The sequence below is a fragment of the Centroberyx gerrardi genome, chromosome 22, assembly GCF_048128805.1.
Source record: "Centroberyx gerrardi isolate f3 chromosome 22, fCenGer3.hap1.cur.20231027, whole genome shotgun sequence".
Classification (NCBI taxonomy): Eukaryota; Metazoa; Chordata; class Actinopteri; order Beryciformes; family Berycidae; genus Centroberyx; species Centroberyx gerrardi.
Window position 1 is genome coordinate 927,581 of NC_136018.1, and position 25,000 is coordinate 952,580.

General features: G+C 44.2%; 1 protein-coding gene across 1 annotated transcript in view; it reads left to right on the top strand.

Moving 5' to 3' along the window:
* sugct (succinyl-CoA:glutarate-CoA transferase) overlaps nucleotides 1-25,000 on the top strand; it is a 115,849-nt gene that overhangs the window by 39,531 nt on the left and 51,318 nt on the right. Inside the window, exons 11-12 of the mRNA XM_078291365.1 lie at nucleotides 690-787; nucleotides 4,386-4,488. Of these exons, the coding sequence (XP_078147491.1) occupies nucleotides 690-787; nucleotides 4,386-4,488 (201 nt within the window). The remainder of the gene's footprint in view (nucleotides 1-689; nucleotides 788-4,385; nucleotides 4,489-25,000) is intronic.

Consider the following 25,000-nt stretch of genomic DNA (forward strand, 5'->3'; position numbering starts at 1 on the left):
CGTCATCAACTACGACGCAGTCCCTGATTGGCCCGGTTACGTCATCAACTACGACGCAGTCCCTGATTGGCCCGGTTACGTCATCAACTACGACGCAGTCCCTGATTGGCCCGGTTACGTCATCAACTACGACGCAGTCCCTGATTGGCCCGGTTACGTCATCAACTACGACGCAGTCCCTGATTGGCCCGGTTACATTGTAATTTCAGGAAATCGATGTGGGCGGCTAGAAGTCCAGACTGATCCGTGGAGCGAAACAGAATGTGAGGTCACGTGATCAGGATGGTTTTACCAGACTGATCAATTGCTGCATAAAAGACAAAATGGATAATATGTTTTATCATGACACAACTCTATAACCTGGTATATAGTCTCTACATTTTATAGATCTAACCTGATGAGCTGCAATGGGAGCTAATTAACAAAATCCAAAAGAGAATTTGAATTTATCCAAAAAATATGCATCACGACACGTCGAGAATCTGCCTAATGGAAAAATATAACTATCTATGTTTTTCCTTTTGCATGGCGGCTCCAGAAACCACGGCTCATGAACCTCACATCACTTTCTGTAACTACAACTAGGAATTTGATATGAGATCAGGCTTTAGAAAACAGTGTGAGAGGATTTTCTGGAATATTGAAAGTTGTTTTATTGTTTTGTTGTTTTGTTGTTTTGTTGTTTGCAGGTTTTGGATCTGAAGCAGCTGACAGAAGAACCCAAATACAAAACTAACAAGCTGAGAGTCCAGAACCGCAAACAACTGCTGCACACACTGTCCCAGAGGTACACACACACACACACACACACACACACACACACACACACACACACCGGGTCAGAGGGAAGTTACCTAATGTTACACTACTGGAGGAGAGAGAGAGGAAGGTGAGAGAGGAACTGAGGGAACGAGAGAGAGGAGGGAGGAGAGATGGAAGGAAGAGAGAGAGAGGGAGAGAGGAAAGGAGTCTAGGAGGGAGGAGAGAAAGAGGGAGGGAGGGAGGGAAAGAAGTAGGGAGGAAGAGAGAGAGAGGAAGAGAGACAGGACGTGCGAGAGGAAATTATGGAAGGAGGTAGGAAAGAGAGGACAGAGGAAGCGAAGGAAGAAGTTGGGAAGGGAGGATAGGAAGGAGAGAGAGAGGGGGAGGGAGGGAAAGAGGGATGAAGAGAGAGAGATAGAGAGGAAGGGAGTGTAGGATGGAGGAGAGACAAACAAAGTTGGGGAAGGAGGGAGGAGAGAGGGAAGGAAGGAGGAGGATAGAGAGGAAGGGAGGAGAGGAGCGAAGAGAAGTATGAAGGTCACGACTACAGAACTGCATTTCCATTCAGTTTTGGGGGGAATCAACTCCACCTGGCATTAATATGTGGTGGAGAAGGAAGGAAGGAAGGAGAGAGAGAAGAAAGGACGGATGAATGGATGGAGGGAGGGAGAGAGAAAAGAAAGAAAGGAAGGAGGGAAGGAGGGACAGCTGGCATTAATATGAAGGTTAAGGAGTTATAGAAGAGGAACACCTCTGGACCTGAAGCAGATTTCTCTGCATATTTATTGATGTTGGGTCAGCAGGTCGACCGCTGGTTAACAGACCGTCTGTCGTCAGGTGTCTGTTAGTAAAGTGTAAATCTACCAAGCAGCTAGAAGCAGAGAGCAGCTGAGTCAGCTTGTTGTGGTGTGGCTGTAGATCCATTCAGTAACGTTCTCAGTAAAAGTGAATAGTGTGATAAGGTGGATTTGGTTACTGTGACACAGTAAACTGTCTTGTCTTTAGCCCTAGTCTCTACTCCAAAACACTCTGAGTTGTAGCTTGAGAAGAGTCAGCTCAGTTAACCTGAACAAACTGTTAGCTAGCTAACTAGCCGGCAAACACACTGATGTTAATGTGAACACGCTAACGCTAGCCGCTACTAGCTACGTTAGCTAGTGTGCTAATCAGATGTGTTAACAACAAGACGGTGATGTTAGCTGACCAGATGCTATGGTTAGCTAGCTAACAAGCTGACATTATCTAAACACTAAATCAATCAGATGGATCAGTGATGAAATGATCAGTTCAGTCAGAAACAGACAGAAATTAACCGTCTGTTCAATTCTGTTGAGACGACAGAAACACAGTCAGCTGTTCACAGAGCTGAGGACCTCCAACATGGCCGCCAGAAAGCCCTTTTTATCAATTTTTATCAAACTTATTAGGTCATTGTAACAGATGTTTATTCTAAACGCTGCTGTACTTCTGCAGGTTGATTCTGTGTCAGTGAGACCGCTCAGCTTCCTCTCAGCAGCAGTCTCCATGTTGGCTGCTGCTCTCAGACAAATATTTAGTGTGTTTGAACCTTTTCTAAATGAGAGCTGATGTGTTTGTCACCTGAGGCTGCTGCTGCTTCCCCACAGAGACTCACTCTGTCTCTTTCATCCCTCCTCCTCCTCCTCCTCCTGCTCCTCCTCCTCCTCCCCCTCCTCCTCCTCCTCCTCCTCCTCCCCCCCTTCCTCCTCCTCCTCCTCCTCCTCCTCCTCCCCCCCTTCCTCCTCCTCCTCCTCCTCCCCCCCTCCTCCCCCTCCTCCCCCTCCTCCTCCTCCTCCTCCTCCTCCTCCCCCCCTCCTCCCCCTCCTCCCCCTCCTCCTCCTCCTCCTCCCTCCTTCCCTCCAAACCAACAGGTGGAATGGAGGTTTGTCACGCAAGGAAGGAATCAGCAATGTTAATACACACACACACACTAAGATACACACCTATATAGATATGTACACAGCAGTTTCTACTTGGCAACAGTGTGTGTGTGTGTGTGTGTGTGTGAATAGTTTCTCTGTCTGAACAAAATGGAGATGAGGAGGCACCTCTGACCCGACGTCTCTCAGTCTGCATGCCTTCAGAAACCGGCCTCCGTGTGTGTGTGTGTGTGTGTGTGTGTGTGTGTGTGTGTGTGTGTGTGTGAACTTTGTGAGCATTGCAGAAAGACAGAAAGTGAATTATTACTAATACTTTTTAGCAAATATTTATTACTGTCATTACTGCTTACAACAAAACATACATTTACAGTCAGTGTCTGAAAGCAGAGGTGTGACCAAGTCAACTTTGTTCGAGTCCCAAGTCAGTCTCAAGTCTTGAGGCACAAGACTCAACTCAAGTCTCAAGTCTAAATGTAGAATACCAAGTCAAGTCCAAGTCAAGTCCATGTCATTAATGTCAAGTCTCAAGTCTAAATGTAGAACAGCAAGTCAAGTTAGAACAAATCAAGAGTCCAGTATCAATTTAATATCTTAAAGAAAACTAAATATCTAGGACTTTTCAATGCAATATGGTTTTAATAGGATAAAAACTTGGTAAGAGCATCATGAGTTTGATTTCTATAATCAGTTTCAACTTCAATAAATTCAATCATTCCATACAAATTCAGAAAACAGAATTTAAATTCAGTCGTCCGCTGGAACAAATCTCATCACTTTCAATCTAAGTCATTTACACAAACACAAGATCTCAAGTCAAGACTTTAGAAACCTTTTCAAGTCATCAAAGTACAAGTCAGAGTCAAGTCCCAAGTCACCAGAACCCAAGTCAAGTCCAGTCTCAAGTCTTCTCTTCATGCAGCAAGTCCAGTCTGAAGCTATTAAAACTGGGACTCGAGTCTGACTTGAGTCCAAGTCATGTGACTCGAGTCCCCACCTCTGCCTGAAATGAACTCGCCTCACCTCCGGCAGCAGCAGACCGTCTCAGCAGGTTTTCACCGGTTCAGATTCAGTCTGGATTCAGTAAAGTCTCATTCAGCCTCATGAGGATCTGAGCTGTGACGCTGCAGCTAGCTAGCTAGCTACCGGAGCTTGTTCCCTCTGCAGGAGATGGAACGTTCCAGCTAGCTAAAAGCATGCTGGGTAGTGTAGTTCGGTAACTAATTTTGTCGTTCATGTAAATAATACTGGATGGATTTTTGAGATGTGTGGACATTTCAAAATCAAAGCCATGTGCTTTTAGATTGCTGATATGAATGAACCTCCACACACTGACGGGGGGAAGGAACCAGAGGGATGATGGGAACGCCGTCAACTTCAGCTTCCTGTTTCAGCAACTATGTCAGGTTCACTGTGACACAGTGACAGCAGCCAGGTTGCCGGTTGCAGGGATTGAACCTGTGACCTTTCAGTTACAGGACCGGCTCCCTAACCTCCAGGACATCTGACTAATAGTTATAATAAGGGAAATATGCATTATGAGTGCAAAACTAAGATATGTGAAAACAATGGTATAGCTAAACTGATAACAGTACATTGATATTGGTTTTACTTCTTCTCTTCTCTTCTCTTCTCTTCTCTTCTCTTCTCTTCTCTTCTCTTCTCTTCTCTTCTCTTCTCTCTCCTTCCTGTCTCTCTCTCTCTTCTTCTCTCTCTCTGTTCGCTCAGGTTCCTGGAGGAGAAGACAGCTGATTGGCTGAGGAGGTTCGAGGGGTCAGGTGTTCCTGTCGGACCAATCAACAGCATCCAGGAAGTCTTCTCGGACCCGCAGGTCAGTCAGCCAGCGGCTGTGCCCACACACACACACACACACACACACACACACACACACACACAGAGACTGAACACGGACTGTCCTATGGCTAAAACACACTGTCCCCTGGCTAAACACAGTCTGTAGACTACACACACATACTGTCCTCTGACTACACACAGTCTGTCCTCTAGATAAAACACAGTCTGTAGACTACACACACACACACACACACTGTCATCTGACTACACACAGTCTGTAGACTACACACACACACACACACTGTCATCTGACTACACACAGTCTGTCCCCTGGCTAAAACACTGTCTGTAGACTGCACACACACACACACACACACACACTGTCCTCTGACTACACACACACTGTCCTCTGACTACACACACACTGTCCTCTGACTACACACAGTCTGTAGGCTACACACAGACTGTCCTCTAGCTAAAACACAGTCTGTAGACTACACACAGACTGTCCTCTAGCTAAAACACAGTCTGTAGACAGCACACAGTCTGTCCCCTGGCTAAAACACAGTCTGTAGACAGCACACAGTCTGTCCCCTGGCTAAAACACAGTCTGTAGACTACACACAGTCTGTCCCCTGGCTAAAACACAGTCTGTAGACTACACACAGTCTGTCCCCTGGCTAAAACACAGTCTGTAGACAGCACACAGACTGTCCTCTAGCTAAAACACAGTCTGTAGACTACACACAGTCTGTCCCCTGGCTAAAACACAGTCTGTAGACAGCACACAGACTGTCCTCTAGCTAAAACACAGTCTGTAGACAGCACACAGTCTGTCCCCTGGCTAAAACACAGTCTGTGGGAACCTTAGATGAACTGTGGCTTATAGCACCGTTGCCATTTGTCAGTGTAAATGTGTGTTGGGTTTACTGCGTGTTATGAAGCTGTTTCGCTGGTTTGGAGTGTAATTGGTGATCATCAACCTGTCCCTCCATACGGAATAAAAACACATTAGTCACTGTGGAAGATTACACAACTCTCCATGTTACAATAACACTGCTGAGGGCCGGCCGCATGGCCTGATTACTGCCTGTGTGTGTGTGTGTGTGTGTGTGTGTGTGTGTGTGTGTGTGTGTGTGTGTGTGTTAGCATTGAGAACAAAGCAACAGGACATATGGACAGTGTGTGTATGAGTGTGTGTGTGTGTGTGTGAGAGTGTGCAGGCTGAAGTAAACAAAACACGCACGAATCACATGGCAAGTCTCTCTCTCTCTCCCTCTCTCTCTCTCTCTCTCTCCCTCTCTCCCTCTCCCTCTCTCTCTCTCTCTCTCTGTCTTTCTACTGTATTTCTCTCTTTTTCTCTATCTCTGTATATTTCATTACCTGTTTCTTTTTCCGGTCGCTCTCTCTCTCTCTCACTCTTTCTCTCTCTATCTCTTTATCTTTCTCTCTATCGCTCTCTACTTCTCTCTTTCTGACTCTTTCTGTCTTTCTGTCTCTTTTTTCTCTCTTATCTCTATCTCCTTTCCTTCTCACTCTCTTTTTCTATCCTCACCTCTCTCTCTCTCTCTCTTTCTCTGTCTCCGTCGCTTTCTACTTCTCTCTGTCTTTTTCTGTCTCTCTCTCTCTTTGTTTCTATCTTTATCTCTTGTCTCTATCTGTCCTGTCCTCCCTTCGCTCTTTTTCTACTCTCTCTCTTTCTCTTCATCACTCTCTCCCACCCCCTCTCTTATGCCTCTTTATCTTTCTCTCTCTTTCTCTCTATCATTATTTCTCTCTTCCTTCCTCTCTCTCTCTCTCTCTCTCTTCCTCTCTTTCAAATAAAAACAAACACCTTGATTAGCGGACTTGCTCACCAGCCAGTTATGCCGAATCTGCCTTCGTCCAATCAGATGTCGGTATCGGTCGGTCGCCTCGTCCCACAGCCAATCAGATCCTGTAGCCTCCTGGCCTCAGCCCCGCCCCCCTCTCTCAGCGAGCCCCATTTGTTTTCATCACCGGTCTCTTGTGGTCAACCAACACTTCATCTGTCTGACGTGTGTGTGTGTGTGTGTGTGTGTGTGTGTGTGTGTGTGTGTGTGTGTGTGTGTGTTTTACAACAAAGTGTTAACTCGCACGACAGCCTCTCTTATGTTTCTATCTAGCAAGTGGAAATAAATAAGATAGATGTTAAATACTGTTCAGTCAGTCCTGGTCCAACACTATCGGAAAACTGAGCAAAAATAAACTTAAACTCCATAAATAAACATCCTTCAAATGCAATAATGAATATAAATAAGATCGATTAAAGTGTTCAATACTGCACAGTCATCGCTGTTCTGACACTGTAAAATATGTGGAGGAAAAAAGGACTGATATCACTTTACTGATATCAACAGGAAACACTGAGCAATCATGTTAATATCAGTAAAGTCAGAAACGTTATTTCCACTGTGGTTCTACATTTAAAATGAATCAGATGCAGTTTGAGTTACAAAGGCTTATTAACCGATCTGTTTCATTTCACCATCAATAAACCACAGAGATATTAATATAATTAAGGCAGCAACAGGGCTGATGGGAAATGTAGTCTTGATGTGGAGAGACACTGACTTGACATACGAGAACAAACGTGATGCTCTTCACCTCAGATTACGTCTCCACTGTTCATTTTGTCCCTGAATGTTCCTGCATTGATGTGGCCTTGAAGAAATTATTTTAATGTGTGTGTGTGTGTGTGTGTTTTGAGGACAACAGCTTTCATCACCACCTGGCACTGCGCTGTCATATAAATGCTATGACTCAATGTGTGTGTGTGTGTGTGTGTGTGTGTGTGTGTGTGTCAGACCAGCCCATCTGCCTCTATAAGCCTGCTCTAACAACTTGTTTTCAACTAAGTTTTCTACGTTGGAGACATTCTCCAGTCTGCATACAGTACACACACACACACACACACACACACACACTGTGGTTTCTCCCACATCGACCCTCAACCCTTGCTTTGTAGTGGCTGACTGCTGTGTGTGTGTGTGTACGGTTTCCACAGCATACCACACACACACACACACACACACACACATCCCTTCATCCAGGTGTGTTCACTTCTCCTTCATTTTGTTTTTACCAGGCAGAACTGTTGTTAATGAAACTAAATCACACTGACTACGTTTACATTCACATATACAGTATAATACACACATATAATCACATCACATGTAATAATGTGATTATGGCCAATAATCAGAGTAAGGCTTTACTCTATTGATGTTTACATGACAATTCCTTTAAATCATTTACATGCTACTTGTGGTTGTTGAATTATCTGCAGAATTGTGGGTAGTTTCTAAATCCCATTTTTATGAAATTTGGTCCAATTTTGAAACGTTGTCCAATTTTGATGAAAGTTTCACCGAGTTTGTTGAAACGTGGTTCGATTTTTGATGAAATTTCATTTGATTTTAAAACTTGGTCTGATTTTGATGAAACTTGGTCCGATTTTTGATGACATGTTTACAAGTATTTATGTTTGTTTTAATGTTCACAACTGTGAAGAAAGCTGTGCAGACAGTAAGCATCCATTGTTATATCCACTGTATAAAAGCTGTGCAGGTATTCTTTACTGTAAATTCTACTAAACTACTACTGCTACTACTTACACTAAATGTACTTAAGTAAAAGTCAAATTACTGACTTTATAAAATACTCAAGAAAAATACACAAGTACACAAATAATGTACTCAGTTACAGTAACGTGAGTAAATGAGTGACTTCAGCCTCAGGCAGCCTGTGAACCACGAACACGACGGGTCATGTTGGTTCCGCTGAAGATAAGTCATGCAAACGCTCGGCCCAGATTTCTTTTTAAACAGACGCTCGTATCGGTTTTTTAAACACCTCGGGCGCTTTGGCCGGGCGAAGCGACGTTCCTCTCCCGGTCCTGAAACCCAAACCTCGGGCCGGGTCTGCGTTCTGCGCTGGCGTGCGGACCAGACATCAGATCCTCTTCCATAAACCGCATGATGGCTTTTCTCTTAACCTCCATGTGCCCAGAGAACATTTTCCAGCTCCACCCCGCTCCTCACTCACAACACAGGGGGAGGCCGGGGGGTTCGATGCCTTGCTCAACGGCATCTCATCTGGAAAAAGCAGATGCCGCTCTGTTTTTTTTTCCCATAATAGCTTGCATCACTGTTTGGCAGTAAATACCACCCTCACTGTGGCTGCAGCAAACACAAAAATATTCCACTCTTTATGCTGAAATACAGACAAAACACAAAATATTATGTTTCATACACAGTTTACCCTGTTGGTTGCACTTAAAAAGCTTTGAAATAATTGTTGTCTCAGTGTTTCCCTCGGCATGCATTCATTAGCATTGATTCATGGGCAGTAAACAGACGCAACCACATAAAATATTGTGTTTCATATACAGTAAATCATAGAGAATTATACTGAAGAGAGTTGAATTAATGTGTTTGATTTTACATATGTCTGCTTTCCTCTTTAAACCTTTCATTTTGGTGTTTTCCATGCTCCTTTATGTGTCAAGTTTCCTGACTCTGAGCCAGTCTGAGTGCAGGCAGGACGGGACAGAGACCGTCCCGTTTCCACAAGCTCACAGGGTTGAACCTCGCAGTCTTTATATTATCTTTTTTTTCTAAGATAAGGAAACAAACTCCTTATTACACTGGGTGGAATATGGAGATGGAAGTGCTGTAAAAAATTATAGATAGATAGATAGATAGATAGATAATAGTATTCTGAAACTGTATGTTTATAGCACTTTTAATGAGAAATATAAAAAAAAATAAAGTAGTAAAGTAAAGGAAACAGAACAATCCGTTTGCTCTGGAAGAACAGAACCTCTTCCTGTTTTGTGCCGTAAAGCGATCCAGCAGATTTCCCTCCAGATCCACCAGGTGGAGAAACTATGGAAGATGTTTACCGTAATTATACTAATGTCTCTACAATAACATTTTAATAACATTTTAATTGAAAGCTGATGATAGTTAACTACGAACCGTACAGTTTCCATTCTGAAATCTGTTGCAGGCCGGAGTGATATTTATTCCTCGGCGTAAGTTTGGTGGAATGCAATCGATAAAATGTACGATTAAATGTATTTGTTTACCACACTACATTACCCAGCATCCCTTCGATTTGAACAAGCACGCCTTCCTGGTTTGGAATGTTCCAAATATGTAGCGCAAAGCTAACATCTTGCTAACAGTCACTGAATAAAGCAAGACTTCACTTAGCTAGCTAGCTAGCTAGTAAACCTACTAGCTAATGCACCATGAACATTTTATAGCTAGTGACAGTTTTGGCCTAGTGAATACTGACACCCAACAGAAAATAGCCGCAATAATTTTGGTACACTTGTCATGGTGAAGAGAGGCTTCATGGGAAATGTAGTTCTGTAACTGCACATATAAGTACACAAACTTGTACCGAAGCCTTTTCCCTCAAATGTTACAAACCGTGTTCGTCTGTAATTGCTGAAGTAACTGTGGTGCAGGAGATGATTTTCAGCACGATCTGTTGCTTTGTTCAGTTGATGGAAGAGTGTTTCCTCTGGTGTGTATGGGAAGTCGTGCTAGCCACCTAGCTGTTAGCCACCTAGCTGCTAGCCACCTAGCTGCTAGCCACCTAGCTGCTAGCTAAGCAGCGGTGATCCTGCTGATGCTAACAGCTGCAGAGCAGGCTGGAGGTCAGCTGCTGCTCAGACAGTTCCTCAGTCTGGAAAAACACCAGCACTGCTTTCTCTCTGTTCACTATTCTCTCTCTCTCTCTCTCTCTCTCTGTCTCTCTCTCTCTGACTGTCTCTCTCTCTCTCTCTGTCTCTCTCTCTCTGACTGTCTCTCTCTCTCTTTCTCTCTCTCTCTCTCTCTGACTGTCTCTCTCTCTCTGACTGTCTGTCTCTCTCTGACTGTCTGTCTCTCTCTCTGTCTCTCTCTCTCTCTCTGACTGTCTCTCTCTCTCTCTCTCTCTCTCTGACTGTCTGTCTCTCTCTCTCTCTCTCTGACTGTCTCTCTCTCTCTCTGTCTCTCTCTCTCTGACTGTCTGTCTCTCTCTCTCTCTCTCTGACTGTCTCTCTCTCTCTCTGTCTCTCTCTCTCTTTCTCTCTCTCTCTCTCTCTCTCTGACTGTCTCTCTCTCTCTGACTGTCTGTCTCTCTCTGTCTCTGACTGTCTCTCTCTCTGTCTCTCTCTCTCTGACTGTCTGTCTCTCTCTCTGTCTCTCTCTCTCTCTGACTGTCTCTCTCTCTCTCTCTCTCTCTCTCTCTGACTGTCTGTCTCTCTCTCTCTCTCTCTCTCTGACTGTCTCTCTCTTTCTCTCTCTCTCTCTCTCTGACTGTCTCTCTCTCTCTGACTGTCTCTCTCTCTCTGACTGTCTGTCTCTCTCTGTCTCTGACTGTCTCTCTCTCTCTGACTGTCTCTCTCTCTCTGACTGTCTGTCTCTCTCTGTCTCTGACTGTCTCTCTCTGTCTCTGACTGTCTGTCTCTCTCTCTGTCTCTCTCTCTCTCTGACTGTCTGTCTCTCTCTCTGTCTCTCTCTCTCTGACTGTCTGTCTCTCTCTCTGTCTCGCTCTCTCTCTCTGACTGTCTGTCTCTCTCTCTCTCTGTATCCTGGTTGGCTGTTTCTGTCTGTCTGTCTCTGTGTTTTTCCTCTCTCTGTTTCTTCTGTCTTGCTGTTAATGTCTCTGTTGTCTCTTTCTGTTTTGTCATCTCTCTGTCTCTCTCTCTCTCTCTCTCTCTCTCTTCTGTCTTGCTGTTTCTGCCTGTCTCACTCTCTGTCCTGTCTCACAGTTTCTCTCTCTCTCTCTCTCTTCTGTCTCGCTGTATTTCTTTCTCTATCTCGCTGTTTCTGTCTCTCTATCCCGTTTCTCTCTCTCACTCTTTCTCTGTCTCGTTGTCTTGCTGTTTGTTTTCTGTCTCTCCCTCTATCTCTCTTTTTATCTCTCTCTCTATCCTGCCTCCTTCTCTCTCTTCCTCTTAACTTTCTCTCTCTCTCTCTTGCTGTCTCATTCTCTCCACCTGTCTCACTGTTTCTTTGTGTCTCACTCTCTCTTGCTTCCTGCTCCTGCTGCTTTTTGTCTGTCTTTCTCTAACTCTTTCTTACACCTTTTATCATCTTTTTTCTACTTCTCTCTCCATGTGCTCTCTATCTCTGTCTCTCTCTCTACCTGTCTCTCTCTCTCTCTCTGTCTCTACATCTGTCTCTTTCTCATATGTCTTACTTGCTCTCATATATTTTACCATTTCTCTAGTTCGCACATTGTCATTCACACTTTTTTGGGGGGATTTTCTCTCTCTGCCCCCCTTCTTGTTGTTCACTTTTTCTCTGTTTCACCCTTCCTCTCTCTCTCTCTCTCTCTCTCTCTCTCTCTCTCTCCCGGGGTTCGCCTGTACCTCGACCTTGTTTTTACGACTCTAAGCGGTCTGTCCATGTATCTGTCATGTCCTCTGGGCAGCCGCCAGGACCTGGAGAAAATATCCAGCTAAATATGGCTTTAATATTCTGACTGCTGGAGGTGCGCTTGATTTATCTCAGCTGAAACCTAAACAGCCTCTGAAGTGGATACCTAACATGAGAGATAAGATAAATCAGGCGCACCGCATGCTGAAACCCCCCCAATCCTGCCAATCTTAGTGCCATGCTCTACATATTGAGATTAACAGGGAATTTAACCCCTAACCCTGGTAGTGTTAGTGCCTTGCTGTACGTATTGAGTGAAACAGAGAATTGAACCCCTAACTTTGGCAATCTTAGTGCGTTGGTGTACTGATTGACAATGTTAGTGCCTTGCTCTACACATTAAACTACAAAGGGAATTGAACCCCTAACCCTAGCAGTGGTACTACCTTGCTGTACTTATTGACTTTAACAGGGAATTGAACCCCCAACCTTGGCAATCTTAGTGCCTTGCCCCCGCCATTGAGCTACAAGAACCTCAGAGTTTTTAATTCATACTTTCCATTTTCACTGTTGAAAATTGCCTTTTATTTTATCTTTAAAGCACTTGGTTGTATCTTGGTTTTGAAATGTGCTCTACAGAACAGACAGCAGACGATTCTGGGGCAAATATGGCTGAGTTCAGGCACTTAAGGGTCAGTTATTGCAAATGGCAACCAAGTGTAACCGGACACATTTAAGGTTTGTGCAACAGATAACGGTACAGACAAGAAAGTCAAAGATGAAATGAAACAAACACATACAAGACAGAAACAAAAACAAGAATGCCATGAACATGCTTGATGACAAGACGATGGATTGTGAGTATGAGATGTAAATATGGGGTTGGGACACAACATGAACCTGTTCTGAGGGGTTTTAAAGATTTGGGTGATGAGATTATCTTCGGACTTGTGGATATGTTGTGTGTGTTATGTATGTTTACATATATGTACGTATATGGTTGTGAGAGGGTTGTATGTATCAGGATATGGTTTGTGCAACATTTTGATTCAGGGCCAAAAGTGTCCCAAGTTTAGCCGGCCACTTTTAAGGTTTGTCACGGCGTTTTGATTCTGGGCCAAATGTGATCCAAGTGGTTTCTCCCAGGTTGAGTTGTGGCTGTCAGGCAGCCAGGTTCGGACGGGTTCATCGCTGTCATTCCACAGCGGTGTGTGGGCCGGTGTGCGGGCCAACACTGGGCCAGCACTCAGCTGCTATCTGGGAAATCAAATTTATTATTATTATTTTGCTACTGTCAAATAAATTAGAAATGCCATAAAAATGATGCTGCAGAAGACGTCATTCTGCTAGCATGCTCCCACTCCCAGGTCGTAACCGTGTCTCCCGGAGCCAAGTCGGCCTCCAGTCTCATTCTGGGGAATAATCCTTCTGTACCGGCTGGATAGACGGATGGATGGATGGGTGGATGGGAGGTTTGGAGAGCAGGGGCTGAAGCTGTGTGGACGGACAGAAAGATTCCTCTAAGGTCATGAAGACCCAGCCTTCTCTTGTTCAGTTTCCCCCAGACAGCCGGGCCAGCCTCCAGGCAGCCAGATAGACACAGCGAGGCGATAAAATGACAAAAGACAGCGCTTTAACGTCAGAATTTGTCAATATTTATCACGCGTGAAGGTATTTCTGTCTCTGTGGGACAGATGGAGCGATGGATCAGGGCTATGGAAAGGTCGGGGTTCGGTGAGGCGGCTTATCGAGTCCTGAAGAGTCAAGCTAACCTCCAGACACATTCTGGGGAATAATCCGTCTGTCCTGGGTGGACGGACGGACGGACGGATGAGTGGGTGGGAGACAGAGAGAGGAGAGACTGAAGGAGTGTGGAGAGATACTGGACAAGCTTCTTCCAAGTTAATGAAGACCAAATCCTGAGGGATCCAGCTGCTTCTTATAGCCAAGCCAGCCTGACTGCTGTATGTAGTTCTAGGGAATATTTCTAGACTGGATAGATGGATGGGAAGTATGGAAAGGAGGAGGTCCAGAAATTCTAAAATATAAAAAGAAAAAAGACACATACCAGAGGTGGGGACTTGAGTCACATGACTTGGACTCGAGTCACAGTTTTAGTTGCTTGAGACTTGACTTGATGCATGAAGAGAAGACTTGAGACTTGACTTGACTTGGGTTCTGGTGACTTGGGACTTGACTCTGACTTGTACTTTGATGACTTGAAAAGGTTTCTAAAGTCTTGACTTGAGATCTTGTGTTTGTGTAAATGACTTAGATTGAAAGTGATGAGATTTGTTCCAGCGGACGACTGAATTTAAATTCTGTTTTCTGAATTTGTATGGAATGATTGAATTTATTGAAGTTGAAACTGATTATAGAAATCAAACTCATGATGCTCTTACCAAGTTTTTATCCTATTAAAACCATATTGCATTGAAAAGTCCTAGATATTTAGTTTTCTTTAAGATATTAAATTGATACTGGACTCTTGATTTGTTCTGACTTGACTTGCTGTTCTACATTTAGACTTGAGACTTGACATTAATGACTTGAACCTGACTTGGTAATCTACATTTATTCTTGGGACTTGACTTGAGACTTGTGCCTCAAGACTTGAGACTGACTTGGGACTTGAGCAACTTGGTCACACCTCTGACACATGCTCTTAAGGACTGATAGCATTATAGAACCTTTTAAAGGATAGAAGACAGTTTAAATCCTTGGTTGACTGAATGAGGCACTTTTACAGACTGGATCCTCTAGATTTTAAATATTCTGAATGATGAACTTTCTTTATTTGGATCTCTTTTAGCCCTAAGTCTAATCTTCCAAGAGTCCATTAAACATTAAAAACAGTACATAACAGTCAATCCTCAAACAACAATCAACAAACAAACTCATGAAAAAAATTGAAAGACGACAATTGAAAAAATAAATCACAAAAGGGAAAAAGAAGAGGCCTCAGTTAATCTAATGTTATACTGCTGCTGTTTTACTGCAATGAATTCCAAATTTCAAGCATGGTACTCTTTAAAGGAGACAACTGAATGCCTTGGATGACAGAAATTACACTTTCACAGAGCAGAAGATCCTCTAGATTTTAGAGATACTGAAGGATGGACTTCAGGTGATGGTTTTTTTTTTTCCACAAATGGACAGACAGCATGTTGGAAGTGAAGACGTGTTGACAGACGGCAGCTTCCTCCAGGTCAGGAGGACCTGAACCTGACAGCTACACCTCGCTCCGGGGAAATATATTTCTAACTGGATGGCTGTGGAGGTGTGGAGAGGACGGAGTACAGAGGTTCATTCCAGAATGAAATATATAAGAAAAAAAGTGACGTATAGTCTGATTGATAGGATTAAAGTACTTCTAAAGGAAAGCAGGTAACTTAAACCCTCGGTTGACATGATGACACTTTTTCAGACTGGATCCTCCAGATTTTAGAGAACTTCAGGTTACAAAATGATTGATAGCACATAAAATCAAACAAATGATGGTACTTTTTAAAGGATACAAGGTACCATCATTTAAATCCTTGATTGACAGCACAAAATAAAAGTAAATGACGCTACTTTTTAAAGGACTTATTGTAAATCACTTTGGACAAAAGCGTCGTAATGACGTAATATAATGTAAAGGATAGGAGGGAACTTAAGTCCTTGATTGACTAAATGATTGATGGGACAAAATGAAACTAAATGATGGTACTTTTTAAAGGATAGGAGGGAACTTAAGTCCTTGATTGACTAAATGATTGACAGGGCAAAATGAAACTAAATGACGGTATGAGGTACTTTTTAAAGGAAAGCAGGTAACTGAAGTCCTCGGCTAAAAGAAATGGTCGTTTCTGACTGGATTGTCTTGGTTCCTGCCTCTAGTTCAGGGAGACCCAACCCTTTCTTCTCCAGTATCCTGTAGATAGCCAAGCCGGCCAGCTATACTAGAGGATTATATGTACAGAGATGGATGTATGGATAGGTGGAGGGATGGAGGGATGGTTGGGAGGTGGGAGGTATGAAGAGGAGAGACTGAAGGAGTGTGGACAGATCGGAGGCGTCTCACGGTTCGTGGAGTTCGAGCCTCGTCTTTGTTCGGTTTCCTCGGTTCACCAAACTCACGTCCAAACAGCCACTTAGCCGTCAGCAGGCTGTCAGCAGCAGAGCGCCAGTTTGGGTGGTTTGGAGTAAAAAACCACGGCAGCAAAGCCTCTTGCTCCCTTTGGATGGTTTTTGTTTTTTTGGTGGTTTGCAAGAACGCAACAATGCAGCCTCTTCTGTTCCGAGACGCATATCTCCGCCGGATAAATCGTCTTTGTCTGTCAAGCGATTTATCAATCTGTTATCAGAGGGAAAGCTGAGGCAGCAGGGAGAGCGCCTCATAACTTTAGTGCGGGTGTCGTTTGGCCGACTGATTTTTTTCTGATATTTTATTGTAATGGAACTGACAAAGAGCGTCAGACGGAGATGAAAAGTGATGAGAGAACACGTTAAAGCTCTCTGCCTGGCTCTGGAGTCGCCGATGGACTCGATCCGTCTCTGTTTTGATCTGTTTTTGTGTCCTGTTTGTTAGAAATGATCTACAGATTAACTGGACCCGACGTACGAAGTGACGGATGTGACGGATCAGTCTATTCCTAAATGAGTTATCCATCAATTGGAATAAAAATCACAGATGCCTACCCAACAAAATGACTGCTGCTTAGGAAATAAAATCTGACCTGACATGGAAAAACAGGCACTTTGTGACAGAGAGAGGTTTTATTGTTCTCAAAGATTATTGATCATTGCATTCAGAGCTTCAAAGTGGTGTATTACACAGTGGCCAATAAATTATTCATTATTGAATCAACAAAGAGCATTTTGATCCAACTGCCTGATGAAACTTTAAAGGAGCATGTGTTCGTGGCGTTTTGTGGCAAATTCACTGAAACTGAAGACAAAATAGTGACAGACTGTAATCATCTGTATTTCTGAAATAATGAGCGATGAACATCAGGTAACGTTGAGAAGCTCTTGAGAAAATCAGTTTCTAGAAATCATGTCAGCTCTTTATTGAGCAGTATCTAATTAATAAGAAAAAAAGGTGTGAGAAGTTGCACACTCTATCATGCCATATCATCCCATATTTTAATGAAATTTGTGACATTTTTTTTCCATTTAATGCGTTTTTCCGAAAGTTTGCACCTCGCCTAAAGTGTTTTATGGGTGTGCGTCTGCAACTTCTGCGTTCTACCAGTATCTAATTAATACTAAGGAAATAAAAGGTGTGTTACAGTGAGAAATTCGACATTCACCCTGACTCTTCACCCCTCATCTGTGGGTTCACGCACGGCGACCTCGGTCCAGCTGTGCGTCGGCGCTGCAGATGTGTCGCCGGACGCGGATGACGAGCGCGTTTTGGAAGGAATCCCCTCTCGTTTGTCTCTCGGTGTTTTTGTGCTGAAGCTCAGACGGACGCGCCGCGCTTCCAGTGGCTGGCTTCCCTCCTGTGGCCGCCGCCTCTCTCTCTCTATCTGCTGAAAGAATGATAGCACCGACGCATTCGTCTTTCTTTCCATCCGTGAAGACTCTTGAAACTCAATTAGAGGCAGCGCCGCTCCGGCCCGCTGCCGTCTCCAGTGACTAATAGCTCTTATTATCTGCTGAACGGAGCGATGGATTTATTCGTCTTTTTAACTGTCTATGAAGAAGATCATGTGTATTTGTGTGTGCTTTGGAAAGAGAGATGTTTTTTTTTTTTAAATCCCAGTAATGATATAAGAAAGATCAGGGAGAGACAGACTGAGAGACGGAGAAAGTAGATTTCTGAACTCGTCTATAACCCTGTAACAATATTTTATTTCAGCGATTTGAAACTGTCACTTAGCTGCGTTTCCATCCAACTGTCGAGTGCATTTTACACAAACTTTTGAAATGTCGCAAAAAATTAAAAATGCAAAGTAGTTGTGTTTCCATCAGGTGGAGTGAAGCGAAGGAACAGACTTCCTGACTGTCAGGAAACACACTGTGAGAAAAATGGAACGCGTCCTTCAAGAATTGATTAGTATTGGACAAGTTCGCAGTATTTCATGCTTTCCTATGAAGATAGAAATAAAGAAATGCACTTGGGAGTATTGTAATGTAGGAATGGTCAAACACCTGCAATGGCCGCCTTATAAATGGGAGGGACAGTGGAGAAGACGTTCCTAGGAGCTCACAGATATTTCTCGGACAATTAAATTTAACTAATAGTGTGAAGCCTACGTCATTTATTCAACAAATGCATATTTATCGCATAATTTCTGTATGTACAAAAGTATTTCCCTCTTCAAGTAGCGTATTTACCTCCGCCAGTGGAGTTGGACGGGGCTTTTCTCCAAAAGTTATGAATGGATTTGCAGGAAACTTTGTGGAAAGTTTGGTCATGAGGCGAGGAAGAACTGATGAGCTTGTCATACTGATTGAAAGGGGGCGTGGCTTCTAAAGGCAGATAACGTACGAACGGATTCACGTAACACCATCAGACTTTGTGGCCAATCAGCAGACAGAAGAAGACACAAACCCTCCATTTTTGGACCAATCAAACAACACGGAGTGGTGGAGGAGCAGCTCTGATGGACACTGAACAGACAGAGAGCTGATTGGTCAGCTGGTGTCGAGATAATCAGATGAAATGATTAAAGTGTGTAGAATGTGAACAGGCAGATCTCATGTCACATTCAGGTCCAGTCAGGAAAATGTGAAACCAGTTGGTGATGAGACATGGAAGAAATTATGAACTTTTGGTGAAAATCGGACGATGTGGAGCTGGAATATCTGGACAGTTTCATAGTGTTGGAGGAGGAATATATCTACTGAGGGACAGGTAGTGTCTTTTTGTTTTTGCGGTATTAGGGAAATTGAATTTTGCTGTTTCATAATTCACAAACATTATGTGGACGGAAGCCCAGCTGATGTTTCTTTCTCCCTGAGTCTGTCTCCTCCTCTTCTTCTCCTCGTTCTTCTTCTTCTATCAGACAGTCAGGATTATCTGGCGTCCCTCTGGGCGGTCAGGTCGACCTCCTCCTCCTCCTCTCTTCCTGCTCCACTCCTTCCTCCCCTCTCTTCCTGAATCCCGGCCCGGCGGCGCGTCATCAGCGTTTGACGGAGGTTAGGAAAGGGGAAACCCTCAGAAGACGGAGAACTCCTCTTCCCAGAGCTACGTCTCTCTTTCTGGACGGAGCGATGGGATTCGTCTCTTCAGTCGCGTCTGCAGCTGGACGGGCCGGCAGCTCGGTGTTCATCCTGCCGAGTCGTGCCGGAGAGCCCGGTGACCTGCAGCTTTCTGTGGCCGTCCATCACAGAGTTAGAACACATAGAGTGGGCATTCCTTTTGGTTTTTTTTTATATTATCTAAAGGTGTTTTTGTGTTATGAGGTAATTTAGAGCAGTGATTCTCAACCTTTTTCATATCAAAGACTCTTAATTTAGTCCACATTAGAGCCACGGACCTCAATTTGATGAGATTTTGTCTCTCGGACCCAAATCTGAGAATATTTTTTATTGTTAAGATGTGATTTTGTCCAGAATTCCTTCACTATCTGTACTGTAGGTAAAGAGATAACTGAAACTATGGCGAAAATAGTCTTTTCTTCTACATTCTCTAATTGTAACTTCTTGTAAATTAAGTAGCCTAATGGTGAAGTTTAACACTTCCTCAATTTGCTATGGACCCCCTGGAACCTACTGAAGGACCCCTGGTGGTCCCCGGACCCCATGTTGAGAACCACTGATTTAGAGTACATAATGAGAGGAGATATGTGGGAGAGTAAGCACATTTGTCCATGTCATCAAGTTTGTTTCAGCCACTAGTTTGAAGTTCAACTCATCAGCATCAGTGATAGGTCAAGAAAATGTGGAAAAATCAAGTCAAGTCCTGTCTATCTGTTCTAGATCTGTGAAGTGTGTGTGTGTGTGTGTGTGTGTGTGTGTGGGGGGGGGGGGGGGGGGGGGGGGGGGGGGGACTCTTCATTACAGGGAAGGAGAGAGAGAGAGAGAGACAGAAGGTATGATTGATGGAGGGAAGGGAGAGAGCAATAATAGATAGGGGGATGGAGAGAGGGAGAAAGGGGGATGGAGAGAGGGAAGGACAGAGTATAAGGAAAGAAGGAAGCAAGGAATGAAGGAAGGAGATAGGGATGGAGAGAGAGGGAAGGGAAGAGAGATAATAAGGAAGGAAGGAGAGAGGGAAAGACAGGATAGAGATAAAGGGAAAGAATAGAGAGAGAACAAGGGAGGAAGAAAGCAAGGAAGGAGAGATGGAAAGAGGGATGGAGAGAGAAAAAGCTGAAAGAGAAGGAAGGAAGGAAGGATGGGTGAAGAGGCATGAAGAGAGCAGGAGAAAACAGAAAGAGAACAAGGAAGGAAGGAAGAAGAGAGAGAAAGAGGGATGAGAGAGCAGGAGAGAACAGAAAGAACATGGAAGGAAGGAAGGAGAAAGGAAATGAGGGATGGGAGAGAGGGAAGGAAAGAGTAGAGAGAGAATAAGGAAGGGAGGAAGGGAGGACAGGACGGGAAAAGAGGGATGAGAGGGGATAGAGAGAGAGGGAAGGAAAGGGAGATAAGGAAGGAAGGAAGAGAGAGGGAGAGAGAGAGTAAGGAGGAGTGAAGGAGGAGGAGGTGAAGGATGAGACTGAGGTGTCGTCTTCACCTTTTTCATGTCACCACTTCATTCCTCCCTCGCCCCCTTCCCCCTCTCTTTCTCTCTCTCTCTCTCTCCCTCTCTCTCTCTCTCCCTCTCTCTCTCTCTCTCTCTCTCTCTCTCTCTCTCTCATGTGTGTGTGTTTGGAAGAAAGTATCAAAGTGTGAAAGACAAACACAAAAAGAAAGATTATCTGAGTGAGAAAGTGTGTGTATATGTATGTGTGTGTATAATATTACGCGTCTGTGTGTGTGTGTGTGTGTGTATGTAAATATGTGTTTTATTAATTAGCTGTAGTGTAAATGCAGACAGGAGTTTTCAGAGAGAGAGAGAGAGAGAGAGAGAGAGGCAGAGAGAGAGAGAGAGAGAGAGAGTGATAGAGCGAGCACAGCCCTGAATGTGAAATGTGAGTGTATTAGTTTGTGACAGTGGATCTGTCAGCAGTCAGTTTCTCCTGCTGAGCTTCCTGCTCCGCCTCCTTCACCATCAGACTGACGGCCTGTTTAGGTTTGGAACCAGGCCCAGGTCAGGTCAGCAGGTTCCCACCAGCCTGGAGAGTCCTGGAGAGTCCTGGAGAGTCCTGGAGAGTCCTGGGGAGTCCTGGGGAGTCCTGGAGAGTCCTGGGGAGTCCTGGAGAGTCCTGGGGAGTCCTGGGGAGTCCTGGAGAGTCAGTTTGTGGATGTTGGTCTGCATGTTGGTCCATGTGAGTGGGGGGTGAGAGGGTTGGGATTTTAGGTTTGGAACCAGGCCTAGGTGTAGACTTGTTTTAGGTTTGGAACCAGGCCAGTCTGTCTAAAGGGGGTGTCTGGGAACTGGGCCGGTGTCATCTAGGAGGGGGGGATGTTTTAGGTTTGGAACCAGGCCGGTCCATTGAAAGTGGGGATGTTTTAGGTTTGGAACCAGGCCGCCCGGGCTGGGGGTAGGTTTGGAACTGGGCTGGTCCATCTAGATGTTTTAGGTTTGGAACCAGGCCGGTTGGTCTGGGGGTTGGCGGTGTTTCAGGTTTGGAACCAGGCCGGTCCGTCTCTTCTCTTCGTTTCTCTTCTCTTCATTCCTCTTCTTGGTTCTTCTTGTCTCCTCTCCTCTTCCTGTTTCTATTCACCTCTTCTATTTTCCTCCCTTCATCTCTTCTCTTGCCTTTCCTCTTCCCTCACTTCCTCTCCTTTTCTGTTTCTTCTTTTCTTTTGTCGCTTTTGTTTTCTCTTCTCTGTTCTAATTCCTCCTTTCTCTCCTTTCTGCTTTCCTCTTCTCTTTTCCTGTCTCTTCTCGTTTCTTATCTCTTGTTTTCCTGTCTTCTCTTCTTGTTTCTTATGCTTCACATCTCTCCTTTCTTTTCCTTTCTTCTCCATCCTTCTCTCTTCTCTTCTTCTTATCTACTTTCTTCTCCCCCCTTCTTGTTTCTGCTCTTCTCCTCCCTGTTCATTTCTTTATTCTCAGAAACAGAGAGTTTAGTCTTCGTTGTGTCTGATCCAGTTTCTTGACATGTTGATGCTGAGCAGCTTTATTAATAATCATCCAGACTTGTGGGTGTGTTCACACATCAGCGGTAGGCTTCCTGTCTGACTCCTCAGAGGTCAAAGGTCAGGCCGGTTGTCTGCCAGCGGCGGCTCGTTACAGCGGCTCGGGGAATAACGAGGAGTAAAACATGACAGAGTTGTGAAACGGGTCGTACAGCTGCTCACCTCCGTCTGCAACTTTATTGATCCTGGGGATTTAGACACAACTCCACCCTGCTTCACACTGCAGGCATCCAGTGGACCAGAGAGTGACCAGGTCAGCTTCACTCGAGTCTCAAGTCAGTCTCAAGTCTTGAGGCACAAGTCTCAAGTCAAGTCCCAAGTCTAACTGTAGATTACCAAGTCAAGTCCAAGTCAAGTCCATGTCATTAATGTCAAGTCTCAAGTCTAAATGTAGACCAGCAAGTCAAGTCAGAACAAATCAAGAGTCCAGTATCAATTTAATATCTTAAAGAAAACTAAATATCTAGGACTTTTCAATGCAATATGGTTTTAATAGGATAAAAACTTGGTAAGAGCATCATGAGTTTGATTTCTATAATCAGTTTCAACTTCAATAAATTCAATCATTCCATACAAATTCAGAAAACAGAATTTAAATTCAGTCGTCCGCTGGAACAAATCTCATCACTTTCAATCTAAGTCATTTACACAAACACAAGATCTCAAGTCAAGACTTTAGAAACCTTTTCAAGTCATCAAAGTACAAGTCAGAGTCAAGTCCCAAGTCACCAGAACCCAAGTCAAGTCCAGTCTCAAGTCTTCTCTTCATGCATCAAGTCAAGGCTCAAGCAATTAAAACTGTGACTCGAGTCCAAGTCATGTGACTCGAGTCCAACAGTATTTAGTCCTTTATTTCCCTGTTAGAGGAAGACCTGCTGAAGGTCTGCTGCAGCTGAAACTCTTTTATATATTTGTGATATGTGTTGTTGGTCTTGTGTTTTCTCTTCTGTCCACTTTTCCCGACCCCGGCACCTGAATATGGGATGTGCCTACAATTACTACTACTTGGCTCTGACTCCCTGTTTCCAGACTTCTGTACAGCAGCTCATGACTCGATGCTGGAGGCTCAGTGTGTTGGCTGTGGAGAAACGTGTGACGGGACTGCTGTTGTTTCTGAAGCTGTTTCTCCTCAGTGAAACCGTCTGACACGCCGTCTGTTTTCTGGGGTCAGTTTTGTGTTTCGCATTTACATTTCAGTCGTTTCCCTGGCGCTGTCATCCTGAGCCGCTTACAGTGAGGTCAGCTTCGGTTCCTACAGCCCGAACATTACAAGTAACCAGTAGTTTGGAGGAGGTGAGGGGTCAGAGGTCACAGCTGGGAGGAGGAAGACTGTCCTGGGTTCAAACCTCCGGCCTGCTGAAACGGCTGAATCCTCACGGTTATTTCAGACATGTTCGATTTTTGCAGTTTGAATCTGAACAAGTCAGTCTGTCTTCCTCTGGTGAGGACAGAGACGGCAGGAACCAATGAGAGTGGAGCAGAGGAGGAAAAACAAGGCAACAGTAAACATGTTGTCCGCAGCGAATGATGCAGCCAAGTGCAATTTTTAAAAACTGCCTGAATGGAGCAGCGAGACGCATCACTCCCTTTAGTGAAAATCCGATCTGCGGTCCGAGAGACGTACAGACGATTAAACAAACGTTGCAGCGCCCCCCTTAGGCCACTCAGTGTCATTTTGGAAATGTCAGAATGGAGCGGTGACACGCATCGCTCCCCGAAGTTTAGTCAAAATCTGATCAGTGGCATCTGAGATATTGTGTCTGACGGGCCAGGGCCGATCCACAGTCCCTCCCCGATGTCAACATGGAGGACAAACAGGAAAAACTCACTTTACCTCCTTGACTGATTTTGATAGAGAAACTCTGGTCAACATGTCAGTGTTTCATGTTCTGTCTGTTACTGACTTCACATGCCGCTCATGCTCCTGTACTGTAACTCTGCTTGTTAAGCTGAAGGCAAGGCAGAGGGGAAATATTCATTTATTTTTTTAAATTTGTTTGAAAGTAGTTCATTTCAAAGTAGTTCAAGAGGTGGATGTTTTAAATTGGAGTGTGAGTCTGTTGTAATGATTAAAATCAGGTTTTCATGTTTTCTATCTATTCTCCAGCCATACATGAATATTTTAGTGCCAAAATTACCATCTAATTACCGTCATTATCAACCATCTAAAAGATGTCTACTCTTACATAATGACTGCTTAATGTAACTCATTATGGATTATTATCGAAATTGTAAGCTTGCTAAAGTATTTCACATACAAAATAATACCATTTTAGTTTATATAATCAATTGTATTTTTAAAATTGAGCCATGAACTTAGGGTATCATTATTCTGTGGCATTTTAGAATGAAAAAACTCCATATATTGTCTATATATTATCCCTGTAAGGAAACATCTGTCCTGAACTGCCACACGTCCTCTGGTGTTCCTGTAGACAGCTGACCTCACCTCACATGTGAGAGAGAGACTGGGACACACTGAGTTCAGATGGAGGCTGCAGTCTGGTCCAGATCAGTTCCAACAGGTTTTTATTGATGCGGAGGCTGAACATCATTCACAGGCATTTCAGTTCCTAGATCACCGACACTGTGAAGAAATAAAATGAGAGTTAAGGAGGGAGGTTTCTGGGAGCCAGCGGAGCAGACGGATCTGGTTCAGTGTGGAGAAGAGAGCGCAAGGAAATCATCATTTGGAAAACATCAGTCGTCACTGGAAAACGGGGCTCCTACGGTCCGGACATCTGGGAAAGTAGATGGATTTGATAAAGTCCAGGTACGCTAGAAAGTATGAGAACTGCACCGAATGAGTATGAAAACACATTGTTGGTCAGTTATAGTTATGGTGATGTGATGGAGAGAAGGATGGAGGGAGGAGGATGAGAGGTAGACCAGATGAGAAAAGACTAAACCTTAATGGTCCTTAATGTAACGCACCCCTCTGGCGGCCATGTTGGAGGTCCTCAGCTCTGA